At 34.7% G+C, this 13,895-nt stretch overlaps 1 protein-coding gene across 1 annotated transcript in view; it reads left to right on the forward strand.

The window, feature by feature from the left end:
• TNKS (tankyrase) overlaps positions 1-13,895 on the forward strand; it is a 204,332-nt gene that overhangs the window by 107,901 nt on the left and 82,536 nt on the right. Inside the window, exons 4-5 of the mRNA XM_045779268.2 lie at positions 4,033-4,069; positions 4,833-4,908. Of these exons, the coding sequence (XP_045635224.2) occupies positions 4,033-4,069; positions 4,833-4,908 (113 nt within the window). The remainder of the gene's footprint in view (positions 1-4,032; positions 4,070-4,832; positions 4,909-13,895) is intronic.

Below are 13,895 nucleotides of genomic sequence, written 5' to 3' on the forward strand. Positions count from 1 at the left end.
AGGCTTAACCTATTTAAAGCTAGTTATTGTTGTTTTTAAAATTGCTTTATCACTATTATTGTTTTGTTACTCTTTTATTTACATCTGTCTTCTAGAGTTCAGATTTGTTGGTTTGTGTTCACATATTAACCTTTTTCAGGGCCTGACAGATCATGAATAATGCTCAGTAAAACTTTAGACAATTCATTTAACTGCTTCAGTGTCAATTTCATTAACTGTAAATGAATATGTTGCAGCTGATTCCTTAGGAAGACGATTCTGAAATTGGAGGTGAGGTGACAGAAGAAAAGTGACTTTCAAATTACATTCCCCTCATTGCATCTAAGAAGATGTAACTATAGGCGTGTATTGCGCATGGCTTCAAAGTAGAGAAAAGTCATAATCCTTTTTGAGTCCTTCATTGCTCTAAGAATTCATGATTTTGTGTTCATAATCCTTCCATGCTATTTCACCTCAACAAAACCAAAAGACTCAGTTTTACAAAACTAAGGCTACTTTGATCCTATCAGTTGCCGAAGAAAGAGGCAGAAGCACTTTAAAATGTTGAAATTGAGATAAGTCAATAATTATGACTCCTATTTATTAAGTTTTCTTCATTTTTATTCAAAAAGTAATTTTGCCTTCATATTAAGTAAATAGAGAAGTTTTTTTCCACATACCTCAGAAAAATACAAAGGGTAGTTTCACTTTTAACATTTTTTAACCTTTTTTTAAACCTTCTTTCAGATAGCATACCTCCTTAAACACATTGACTCATACCTCCCTATGTGTGTGTATTTATTTTTACATATATTCTATCATTAGTTTACTAATAAAAAAGCAAGTCAGACTTTGAAAAGTAAACTTCGTGACTTGCTTTTTTTTTTAAGCCCACTTATTTTATTCTAATCAAAGAAAAATACAAGCCATTTATTTTCAACATTCCCGGCTGCTATTATCTTGACTATAATTGCCTAGTTTCCTTTCTGGCTGATCTATTGCTAGCCTTTATCTGGATGTTATTAAAGAATATAAATGCTCCGTAGAGCACCATAGTCTCAGCCAGAATATTTTCAGATTCTCAGCTAAAACGAGACAGAACCTAGTGGTTTGGCTGTTAAGTAAGTGGCTCAGATTTGTTGTTGGAATGTACAAGCGACTCTAAATTCACTGTCGGTTGTTCCTGAGATGTAGCATTTGAAAAATAGCTTCGACTGTTTATGGATTATGGTCCTTGGGCACCAGATAGTGGATGTTGGAATGTATTGCAGAAAAGCTGATTAAAGTACTAGAGTCTCTAACAGTAAAAGTAGAAAGTCATTTGTAATACCTGTGCCTGACTCTGTCGGATGCACTTATATGTTTCCTTTAGAAGGCTTTGGTTGATTATCATCTTATCCATGCAGGAATAACATTTTTGTAAAAATGTGCCTTTTGGAGAAAACATCAATAAGCTATACTTGATGAGAAGCGTATGTAAGTAGACTGAGTTGAACTTTGAAAATCCCAAGTACTTTGCAGTTTTATTTTCCAACTTATGAGAGTTATATTTCACCATGACTCAGATTTTAGTAGTAGGTACTTCAGTTCCCAATTTTCATGTGTTTTGACTGTTAACCAGGGAATTTATACTTACCTCAAAATACAAACTATGTCAGAAATCATTGTCTCTCCCCACCCCCTACCTCTTGGGCCACTTTTCTCCCCAATGACAGTTCACTGAAGTAGAGTATAATTACAAAACTTCACGTCTTTAAATATACTTTGCACCCCCCTTGTTAAGATATTTCAATTATGTCCTCATTGGTTTTGAAATAAAGTTCAAACTTCTTAGAAAGTCATTCGTGATCTGTTCCTTCTCTGTCTCATGCTTGCTCACCCATTCCCCTGCGTGTGTGTGTTTTCAGGTTTACAGACCTCCTATTTCCCTCCTCATTTCTTTTACTTTGGTTGCTTGCTTCTCCTTCACCTTTTTTCACCTGAGCATCACCTCACATTTTCCCTCTTCCAGGAAACCTTCTTTGAACCACAATTACCCTGTCTCTTATTAATCTCAGTTAGACTAGGCTTTAAGCTCTTTACAGCATTTCGTAAGATTCTCTTCATACTCTACCAGAATCATGTGTTTGTCTGTCTCACTTAATAGACGAATATTCCTTGAGTTCAGAGATTATAGTAGTGTCTTCTGCAGTTTTGAATCTGACATATAGACCTTTCAAATAAATGTTTGTTGACAGACTGACTTCTACAGATAATTTCATAATTTGACTTACTTTGCTCCTGATTCTTAAGGCATCTGAGAGTATGGGTTATGCCATTTTCCTCACAAGAAGCTTTTAAATTGACTCACTGACTTCCATATTGCCCCCTAAAATGTGTAGTAAAGGCAGGTCTTTGACTTTGGGAAGATAGGAACCTTAGTGGCAGGGACATAATGTAATATAAATCTTAAAATTCAATTAGTTGAAGAATGTGGATGGAGTACAATATTTGGGAAATTGGAAAGACCCAACTCCATGATCATGAATAATGCATTCTAGCTTATCCGTGTATATTGTTGAATCTGTGACTTTAGTGGTGTATAAAATTTCCTTAGGAGAGAAAAGATATTTAATAACTTTTTCCTTATTTGAAAATAACTGTTTACAGTTTCCAGATTTTAATATAATCATAATCCGAGAAGCAAGACAAAATTTAAACTAAAAGAATATTTGCTAATGTTGGGTTATAGAATTTAAACATGGGCTTGGTTGTCCGTAGGTATCTTTATAGTATTTGCATCAATATTCTGCAATCTGTAACAAAATGGAAACAAAGTGCAAAGAAATCCGTATTTATAAATGATAAGATTTTTTTTCTTTCTTTTTTTTTTTATAAATGATAAGATTTTAAAAATAACTTAAGCTTGATTCTTAGTAGAGTAACATTTTCATTTAATCTAAAATTTCATGTCTTCTTATATGAGTGCTTAATATTTGCTTTCATGTAATTGTTTGCTTAGACATTTTGTATAATTATTTCTTTCATGATATAGCAAACTGAGTCAGCATATTATAGCTGAATCATAGTCCTGGCTCTTCTTTTTATTTATTGAATGAACAAACACTGTATTATTAAAATTCCTTGTCCTTCAATTGAGCTTGCAAAAGAAGCTTATTATTAGATCTGGAATACTCTAAGAAATTTGTATAGAAGGTTTTTAATTATATACCTTGTTTCAGTCTGTGATGTTTTAAAAAATAGAAGGGAGAAGAATTATCCACATCTCAATAGTTGGCTATCTGCTTATTCTCAGAGACCCCAGCCTCCTTTTTAAAAACAATTTCAAGATTTCTTGTTTGTTAAAATTTGGGAATGAATTTGTATAAAGTGTGAAGACTACAGGATGTTAGAATATTATTGTCATTTAAGAATGTATTCACTGTTTTGGTTTTTGGAGTGCTGCCTCCAAGAGGTTCATAGCATTTGGTACGGAGTTCACGTATTTCTAGTCTACAGACCTACCCTATTGAGGCAAAAGCTTCATGATGCTGATATATTTTTTTTTCTACTGCTATAATGCTCAGCAACGGTAATTAATTTTTTTTGAGAAAACTTTCCATGTCATTACAAATAAAACTGAGTTTTTTTGAAGCCTAGTAATTTGTACCTTTAAGAGCCACATTATTTTGCTTTTGTCTCAGAATGTATTATGCTTCACAAGTATACTGTGACAGCCTGAATAGGAAAGGGGGGAGGGGACATTGTCTTCAGCTGGCATGCTGTTATCAGAGGGAATGTGTTTCTGGACACGAGATTTAGCATTCATTGGTTGTCTGAAGAAAGCTATTTCATCTGAGGATTGGACAAGAAGCTGCGTCAATTTGCTGCCCGTCTCCAAGGCACTGGTGATGCTGCCTTCACAAGCTGGCTAACGTCACGGCTCCATCACCCAGCGGGGTGTGGACTCTCTTTTTCTGTTCTTCTCTATTTAATTCTGTATTTGCTGCCTACTGCATTTCTTAATCTGTCTTCTGCCAAATGCTAACAGCATGATATTTTGCAATCATCTAGGTGAATACAAGAAAGACGAACTCCTAGAAGCTGCTAGGTAAGTGATTCCATTCATTTTAAGTGAGTATAATGCATGTAAGGGAGAAAAGGGGGAGGGCAGGTGGAGGACTATAAAAATTATAACATGTTATTGTCTTGCTTGGATTTTACGTGATAATGCGGATAAGACCTTATACTCAGTCTCTGTATACTTTTATTTTACATGATTAGTATGTTAAATGATTGAGTTTTTCAACATGGTAAAGATTATAAGGTTAATTTTATTTGAAACATTTCTGAGGATACCTGCAGATCTTAGTTGCCCAGTTTTTCCGATGATCTTCTTGGAGTATTTAAATACCTGTCTCATCATTTTTCTGTGAAAATTTTTCTAACAAAGCTTGACTGGGGGCCATAAAGTAAATGTTAAAATTCTCATCTATTTTCTTTTGTTCTTGGTCATTTATAATTTAATTCATTAGCTTTTTTCATCATTTTGTATGTATTTTTAAGTCCAGTGTTTTAGATCACTTATCAGAATAAAGTTTGTTTGTAATTAAGAAGGTGACTTGATGCAGATAAATAAAACAAGTAAAAATATAGAAAGCTACATTACCTAAGATGTACCACTGTATGATGAGTAACAGGAATTAATTAGTAATATATTAATTTAATTGAATATACCAAAAGAGATCCATTGAGAACCATATACAAGAAATCAAAGCAAACCCATATTGTTTTCCACTTTTCTGAAAAATAACCATAAATATTCGTAAGAAGCTCTGTAATTTTATAGGAATTGACTCACTACCTTTTTACAGGAGTGGTAATGAAGAAAAACTAATGGCTTTACTGACTCCTCTAAATGTGAATTGCCATGCAAGTGATGGGCGAAAGGTAAGTTACTTAAAATATAATATCCTCCTTCAACAATCTCTTCTTGCTTTATACTGAAAATTTTTGAAGTTGTCATATATGTATGTATATATACACACATATATGTCCTATATAACTGTGTTTTTACTGGCATCTTTTGACCATAAAATGAAATGCTGCTGTATCTGTTACTGGCAGTTGTGACATATTCATAGAGCTGGTGAAGCATGGATTTTAAGCCTTTTCTCTTAAATGTCAGACACTAAAAGTTGTTTGTTAAATGGACCTGCAGCTTTGTCGGTGATTAAAATTATAACAACATGTATTTTTTCCGTGTATGATCGTGGAAACTGGAAATATTTGTTTATGTCCTGTTTTTACCCGTCTTTGATGGGATATTTACATTTTTGATTTCCTATTTGGCAGAGGGAGATATGTTTGCTAGATACCAACACTTTTTTCCGTTTAGAGCTGAGAAAAATGCTAACAATTTTTTAGGTATGTAACAGTCCAGCTTTTTTGTTTATTGTTTCTTTAATTGACTAAGTTTTTATCACAGAATATTGAAAAAAATAGATTGAGAGAGAAAGAGTCTGCATTAATGTACAATTGTTATAAACGTAAGGCGTATATATAAAATGTACAGCTGGCATCTTCGTGATATGCTTTGTATTTTTGCAGATTATAGGCTGAACTGTAACCCTTCACAGCCTCTGATAATTGACTGCAAAGTTTTGCAGTGATTTACCTAATAGATACTGAAAAACAAAGCACTCAGTACTGTAAAGTCTTTTTTAAAATGAGAGCTCATATCTTAATGTTTAAGGATAGATTTTGTATTTTAAAAACATAAAATATTTGTAAAGTCACACCATAAATATTGAGGAAAATCATTTTGTGCCTAACATTTAAAGAATTAGTTCGTTTGAAATTATTTATAGTGAAAATGTGCTCTGGAAAACGTGAGGATGGATGGCACACCCCTTAGATACAATGTCTTTATAGTGCCTCCACGTTTTTTTCCCATTCCAATGAAACCCATTTAATAGTGGCAAAGAATTGAATCCTCCCCTCAGAATATATGCTATTTGTTATTATAGCTGGCTTGTATATTGTGAAATATCACGTGGCCTAGTGAGCATTCAGTTTCTCTGGGTAATTTGGGGGAAAGACTTCTGCTTTAATGGAAGGTTAAATTATGTATATTTCAAGCTATAAACTAACAAAGATTTACTCATTATTGATGACTTTTGGGAGATGTTGTTAAATGATAACTGCTCATTTTTTTCCTTCAGTTTTGAAGTTGCTTTGGGGATTTTAACATTCTTGAGTTACTTTGAGCTCCAGATTTTGTTTGGGTCCTCTCAGTAGATAAAGTGACTTTTATCACGGTGCAGAAAAGGGCCTTCTTAACTATAGTAAGTGTAGCTATGTCTTTATACAGAGCTTGTCTAGAGCCCAGCCGACGTCAGGTTTTCTTAGTCATTTTAATATTACAGAATTTTTGTGAGATTACTGTAGCAGGAGTCGATTTCCACCCCAGCCTCATTCTCCCATCCTCACCCTTATACCTTGCCAGACACATGAGTAGCTCAGGAAATCATAATAATTAAAGAGCATGAACACAGATAATTAACAAATTACCTCTTCTCCCTGCCTCACCCCCTGCATAACTGTATAGAACCCCTTTATTTTTCCTTCTCCCTAAAGGAGAATATACTTCCCTCATTCCTTTAGCTGGAACCAATGTATTCCTTACCCAGATTCCTATGGCTCCTTTTCTGTATTACTCTATGGCATTTACCACAGAGATTTTTCCTTTATTCATCCATAAGCTCTTTGTATTTTGCACTGGACCAAGCCCAGCACCTTGCAGGTAGCGGAATCTTAGAAGATGAATATGCTCCCTAATAAACGTAATTTTATCCTCTGAGTGAAAAATCATCCATGCTCTTTTCCATTTAGAAAATTAACTCAGAAGTATGTGAACAGGGGACTTTATATTTTCTGTTATTACTAGTATTATTGTACTAATTTATTTTTGAGTTATACGATGAAGGAAAATTATATATTTTAATGTATAGAACATTTTTAAGAACATGTTTCCTAAATTAATATTATACTGTAGGATTCATAACATATGAATAATGCAGTAATTCTCCAAAATGTGTTCCTATACTTTTTTAGATTATTAATTTGCTCAAATTAGATAGAAAAAGGAAATGAGACTTAAGCATTTACTGGGTTTTGGTGGTATGCACGTAACATAAAAAATCATTCGCAATTGTGCATCAGTATGCAAAATGCAAATAAAATTTCGTAATCAAAATTGAATTATGTTCATATTTAGATATTACCTTTGTTTATGGCACAAAGTAGTTCTTATTAAATGTGCCAGCTACAGTAAAGCCACAAAGTGGTGAATATTCTGGGTGCTAATGGAGATTGGGATAAGATCCCTTAGTTATGACAGTATCTTTTGTTTTCTTGCTATTGGTGTCAAGAAAATGTGTAAGCAAATCTAGCTGTGAAATTACAAGTCTGTCTTACATATTTAGTACTTTTTCAGGCCATTTGCATGTGTTTATCTAGAATTAGGAAGTCAGATTGTATATTAACAAGAGGATAAAGGTACTTTACAAATATATAGTAAGTTGGGTATGTAAAGTTTTATTTCTTAAATTTGCATTTGAGAACACAATGCAGAATCAAACTTATTTTTAAAGGGTTTCTAAATGACTGTGTTAATGCTTAAGTGAGTCCTTGCCTGTCTCTGTTTTTACTAGGATTCCTGGTTTGTAAATTTAAAAAGCCCATGGAAATGTCGATTTCGTAATATTTTTAGAAAAGAAATGCTCCTTATCGGTTAACTAGTAGGTGCAGAATTTGCCTTGATATATGTGGGGGTTTTAGACTGCAGCATTCCTTTTCAGCGTAATACGTGGGATTATACAATGACAATGTAACTTTTTAATAGTCTCTTAATTCTATACTGTGACTTGGTGATTATCTAATTAGGTAATATATGAGTGCTTAATGTTTTCATTTCCCGCAGACATTTGTTTTTCTAACCTGTAGAATTCTGAAAATAGTGAAGTACCAATAAGGTTTGAAGTAATTTATGTTGTTATTTATGCTTTTATTTTACATGTAAATCAAAGTGGAGTTTGGCTACTTGAGAAATTTCCAGTTGTTTTTTACCCCAAAAAGCAAAGACAAAATTTTGTTACAATATTTTCTTCTAACATGCCACTTTTGTACACTTAGATACACATTTAAATAACGGCCACTTTAGAAACATAGGGGCATAGATACAATTTATTCTTCAATCACTTGCCCATTATGATTAGACATAACATTCTGTGATTCCTTATTTTGAATTGCAGTGAAATGCAACTAGATCTTTCAAACAGATTGTTCCCTTTCTAGAATTCTTTTTTCCCTATGTTTTCAAACTTAGATTTGTTGTCCTTTATTCTCCCTTTAGAGTATTTTCTCTCAAGATCAGATGTTTTATTAGCAATCAGCCAAATCATTGTTTGATATGTAACTTTAAGGTGGTAGTGGTTTCTTGTTTTTCAATATTAATTTTCATAAGGATACCTTTATACAAAGAATAAAAAAATATTTGAATACATCTCAAATTATTCCAATATTTAGCCCTCTTCAGAGTTCTTTTTGGCCCCTCTTGTGTCATTTCCCTTTCTTGGCTGCCTTTTTCTCCTTCCAAAATAAATGTCCTTCATCTATCCCCTCCTTGTGACAAGGAAATAGATTGGAGTTGGGCATTACTGTACGTGCTGCTAAGTAGGAATGTGTATCGTTGCATGCGTGTGCTGTGCCTGTCGTTACGATTGTCACCAAATAATGAAAGTAATGAATATTTGGTTGGTAATTTATTTTTATAAAGTATTCAGTGTAATTTCTGGTATTTTAGGTTTCTTTCTGCTCCTTTCATTCATTCAGCCAGCACTCAGTTACAGTGTATAGGTCACTGTGCTAAGTGACATGGGAGATGAATATGTGTTTAATGGTATTGGTTCACAAGGAGCTCATCACCTGATAGAATGATTAAGACATTATCCTGTACGTTGAAGCTAATGCTCAAAAAAAAAATGTATGATTCCTTTTGCTGTCATACAATTATAAAGTGTAGATTTAAGGTGGATTTTTTTTCTTTTGGCCCCTTTATTTTAAAGCATTAGTACTTAGACGTGGATGCTCTTTTCTAAAAAACCACAAATTTAGATGAACAGGCAGTTGGAGGAGCATGATTTAAACTCAGAAACATTAACTGAAGGATATCTTTAAATGTCAGACTGCTGTGTAAATGTTTGCTTCCATAAAACAGTTAATAATAAGATTCTGGAAACAGAAAAGTAAAGTGTTTGAAAACTACTTTTTAATAGAGATCAATCAGAAATAAAGTAGAATTTAGTGCCACCGTTGAAGATACCCATAAAAGAATTAGTTAGCTGAGAGAGCAAATAGACTCGGAGGTCAGACAGACTGGGTTCTGTTCTCTCCTGTTTCTCTTTCTAAGTGTGTGACCGTGGCTCTACAGCTTTCAATGTATTCATCTGTAAATGGAGATAATCATACTCATTCCACAAGGTGTTGGAGAGGATGAAGTAAAATAATGTGATTAAGGTATACCATCGTAGCACATAGTAGAACCTCAATAAATTAGATCCCTGCTCCTTTGATGCATGTTTTTGAAGCTTTTGGACATATTTAGAATGGACATATATATAGTTTTGAGTACTCCTGGGTTCCCCCACTTCACCATGGAAATTGTCTTTATTATCCGAGCTCAGTCACAGATATCCTTTGGATAAAATGTCTGTTACCAGGTAGTCTACAAAGCATATAACTGAATTAAATCTTTTGGAGCTTGGTGTTCACCACCCTCCCAAAACATCACATTTAATAAATTAATTTGTTTATATTAACAGTTTATAAATTCAAGAACACGTTTTTAAGATATATATATAAATAACCATTTTAAGCCTGTATTTATTAAAACTTAATATCTGGCTGAAAATAATGTCACAGTATTCATTTGAGTTCCATAAACACACCCAATGAAGCACAAAGAATATATAAGATTAGTGAACTTTCTTTTGTATTTACATTTGAGTTTTAGGGTTATATACATTTGTTTTATTGTAATATAGAATTTCTCAGTATTCTTGATTAACAGCTCCCTCCCTCCGTGTGAGTCTCCACCAGATATCATGTTTGACCAGGATTTAAACAGCCATTATATGGTAGATTGTTACCTTAAAGACCTTTCAAATGAAACCATGCCTCATTATTTATGCTTTGGTCTCGTTCCTTCCTATACTGACTTTGAGCTAAGCCTGGGACTGCTCTGATGAATGAAATAAAGCAGAAGTGGTGTTATGCCACTTTCGGGACTAGCTCCTGAATTGGCCTGGCAGCCACCAGTTTAGTGCTTTTGGAATGCTTTCTCTTTGAACCCAGCTGCCATGCCATAAGGCAGCCCAAGCAGCCACGTGGAGGCCTCTAGACAGTGACCCACCTGAGCTCAGTTAAGTCTCTAAATGACTCATTGTCCAGGCATCCCAGACATTGTAGCCTCAACTGAGTTCCCAGTTTAGCTTCCAGGTGACATCAGCCATCCCTAGCACCCTAGCCCATACCATGTAGAGTAGAACCACCCAGGTAAGCCAGCAGTTTGGGGGTGTTATCTAGTAAAGATAATTGAAATACCCATACTTTAAGAAAATATGACTCAGTGCTTATTATCTTTTGGGCAGGAAAGATTACATCTTTTCTCAAGTGAATTATTGAAAATGGCTCTTTCATAGCTATGAGGAAGAGTTAAGTGAAGATTTAAAGATAAATTTCCAAATATATTTATTTCTTTAGATATGTTTAATTATTTTGAATTTATATCTTACATTTTAAATTCTTTTCCCTCTTGGAATGCAAAAATTAATTTCATGTGCTTTTTTGGGGGGTTGCTCATAGTATTATGGGAAAAAGCAGGAGTTTGAAGCTAGAAGACCCAAGTTTTAAGTTAAAATTATTGCTAGGCAAGTTTTGTCATATCTCTGAGTTCTCCATTTTTTTTAAAAGATTCTGTTCTCTCTCTCTTTCTTTCTTTCTTTTCCTTCCTTCCTTCCTTCCTTCCTTCCTTCCTTCCTTCCTTCCTTCCTTCTTTCCTTCCTTTCTCTCTCTCTCTCTCATAAAGAATGTGAGCCAGGGGTAGGGCAAAGGGAGAGAGAGAGAGAGAGAGAGAATCTCAAGTAGACTCAGTGCTGAGCACAGAGCCCAACTCGGGGCTCAATCTCATGACCCTGAGATAATGACCTGAGCCAAAATCAAGAGTCAGATACTCAACTGACTGAGCCACCCAAGCGCCCCAGAGTTCTCCATTTTTTAGCCTATAAAATGAAGGATTTGGGCCATATGACCTCTAAAATACCTTTAAACTCCAACATTTTAAGATCATAATGTATTTTATTATTTTTCTCATTAGAGTTAGTAGCAATTACCAGGCATACAGAATTAGACTATATGAGGATGTATGGAGTCACACTAGATAAGACACCCCTGGAGTCCGGAATAAAGTTTATATAGAGCCTTATTTCCTTTAAGAAAATGTTAGCATTACCTGAGGGCCCATGCCTGGCTCTCTATGGCCTTTTGTGGCCTTTATCATCCTCTTCTGTTCTTGGCAAATCTTGGTAGATGAAAAGTCATATACCATTTTTTAATTTCCAACTTTTATGGACCATAGTTCAGATGTTACTTGGGATTACAGGAAGGTCAAAATGCCATAAGTCTGCATTAGGGAACTCTTCAAGTACTTTACGTTTAATTATATATCTAATCTAATCGCTTCTTTAAAGTACATCTTGCTGATTAGTGCATGTCTTACTGCAGTGCAGAAATCCCTTAGAGCAAGTTTTCTTGCCTACTTGTGATGGAATATATTGTATAAAATCTTTATGCTTGTGTATATTCGTTTTGTAACAATAAGGGCTTGAAAATGTCTTTTTTATTTTTCATTAGGGAATCGCTTCTACTAAAACAGTCTCGATTTTGTCAAGCATGACATTTCTACTGGTTAGGGTAATTAGTACCCATGCCAACTGTGCTCTGTTTCTCTCTTTGAGAAAAGAGGTTTTAGTGGAAGGGACCTGTGTTAAAAAGCAGGTGGTGAAACAGGAGTTCATTTTAGCTCTGCTTAGCCACCCTCCTCCTAACTTTGGTTTCTCCTACAGCCATATCCAAAAAGCGTGTTTCCCACAATTGTCAACAGTAGACAGTTACCAGTTGAGGGATAGAAAAGGAGTGAGTACCAAATCATTTTGCTGTGAGTATGATTCATTACTAAAATTTGATTTAGAAGCCTGGTTACAAAAGTGTGACGCTCAAGAGTATTCTTTCAAAATGGCAAGAATCTAAATTTAAAGTGCTCTTTCTGCCTCTACAAGGAAAACTTCATAGGGTACAGCAGATTACAGCTGCAGCATTCACTTGAAAAACATCCATCCGGCAGAGTGGCAAGGGCAGAGGATGTGGAAGAAACACACCCAAGTAGCTGCAGTGTTATTGCTGATGTCCAGGTTCTGTGGTTGAATGGGATAGAGGGCAGTGTTATTAACATGTTTTTATGTATCAGTTACTACCTGATGAAGATATTTAAAAATAGCCCTATAATGATTATGATTTGATATAATCTCTTTGGTTTAAACTGTTGGGTTAACGTCAGTTAACAGTAGAGTATTCAAAAAAAGTTCTTAAATCCTTTTAGTGAAGGGTGAACCTTAGTGGGTAAGAAGACTTGCTTAGGGACAAAGAGAAATCTGATTTCAGAAACTTCTGGCCTGATGAGAAGCAGCAAAAAGGGAAGAGTTAATACGGACTTAAGAACTTTGAGATTATCCATAGCTTTGAATGAGCATTATTAGGAACTGTGGTCTGGCCATAATATAAAACCAATATGAACTGTTAATTTCTTAATTCATTTTGTACCAGTTACCTGGTATCCTAGCTCAGGTTGCCATACCACAGGTGGCTTAAACAGCAGAAATTTATTTCTCAATTCTGGAGGCTGGGAAGTCCAAGATCAAGGTTTCAGCATGGTTAGTTTCTCCTGAGGGGCAGTCCTGGCTTGTGGAGAGCTGCCTTCTTGCTGAGAGAGAAAGCAAGCTTTTGGATGTCTATTCTTTATAAGGGCTCTAACCCCATCATGAGGACTGCACTTCATTTACCCTGTCTAACCCTTCCTACCTCCGTAAGGTCCTGTCTCCAAATACCACCACATTAGGGTTAGGGCTTCAACATATGAATTTGCCAGAGTGGGCGTGGACCCAAAACACTCAGGCTATAACACCTGGTTATTTTCGTATCACTACCTTTTTTAAAAATACTACTTTTCTAATAATTTCTTAGGAGGCCTGCTTCCCTTTCCCCCATGCATGTTCATCCATTTACTTACTCAATTAAATTAGAATTATAAAGGAAAATTTCTAAAAGAATCAAGAAACCCCATAATATGCTTTTTTTAAAAAGATTGTTTTCAGTGACTAATAAGAAAATGTCTTTCTCTACTAAGAATAGCATCGGTAGTAAAACTTCAAAAACAACGCTATGAATACCATGTGTAATTATTTGAAATCATATTTGGGTAGCCAAATTAGGAAATTTGAAAATAGACAAACTCTAAAGTATAAAACGTTTCGTATATTGATTTTCCTTTTTTGAAGATAGTAAGATGATAAAACCCTACTCTGAGTACCCAAAAAATGCCCATTAAAGCAATGTCCTAGTTTCAGAGAGGGTTTAGTACCTCTTAGAACAGGGAAGGGGCTATGGGTAGGGAACAGAAGTAGAGCCCTCTGCTCTTGGCTAGTTTTGGCTGCCAAATTCACATATACAAGCTCAGAAACAACAAGGACTTTATCACTGAAGGAACTCTGAGGTGATAGCATATCTCCCAAGTCCTGGAGCTCTTAACATTAAAATCAGCT

The sequence above is a fragment of the Ursus americanus genome, chromosome 27 (genome assembly GCF_024610735.1).
Source record: "Ursus americanus isolate L20-20 chromosome 27, mUrsAme1.1.p, whole genome shotgun sequence".
In the NCBI taxonomy this organism is placed as follows: domain Eukaryota; kingdom Metazoa; phylum Chordata; class Mammalia; order Carnivora; family Ursidae; genus Ursus; species Ursus americanus.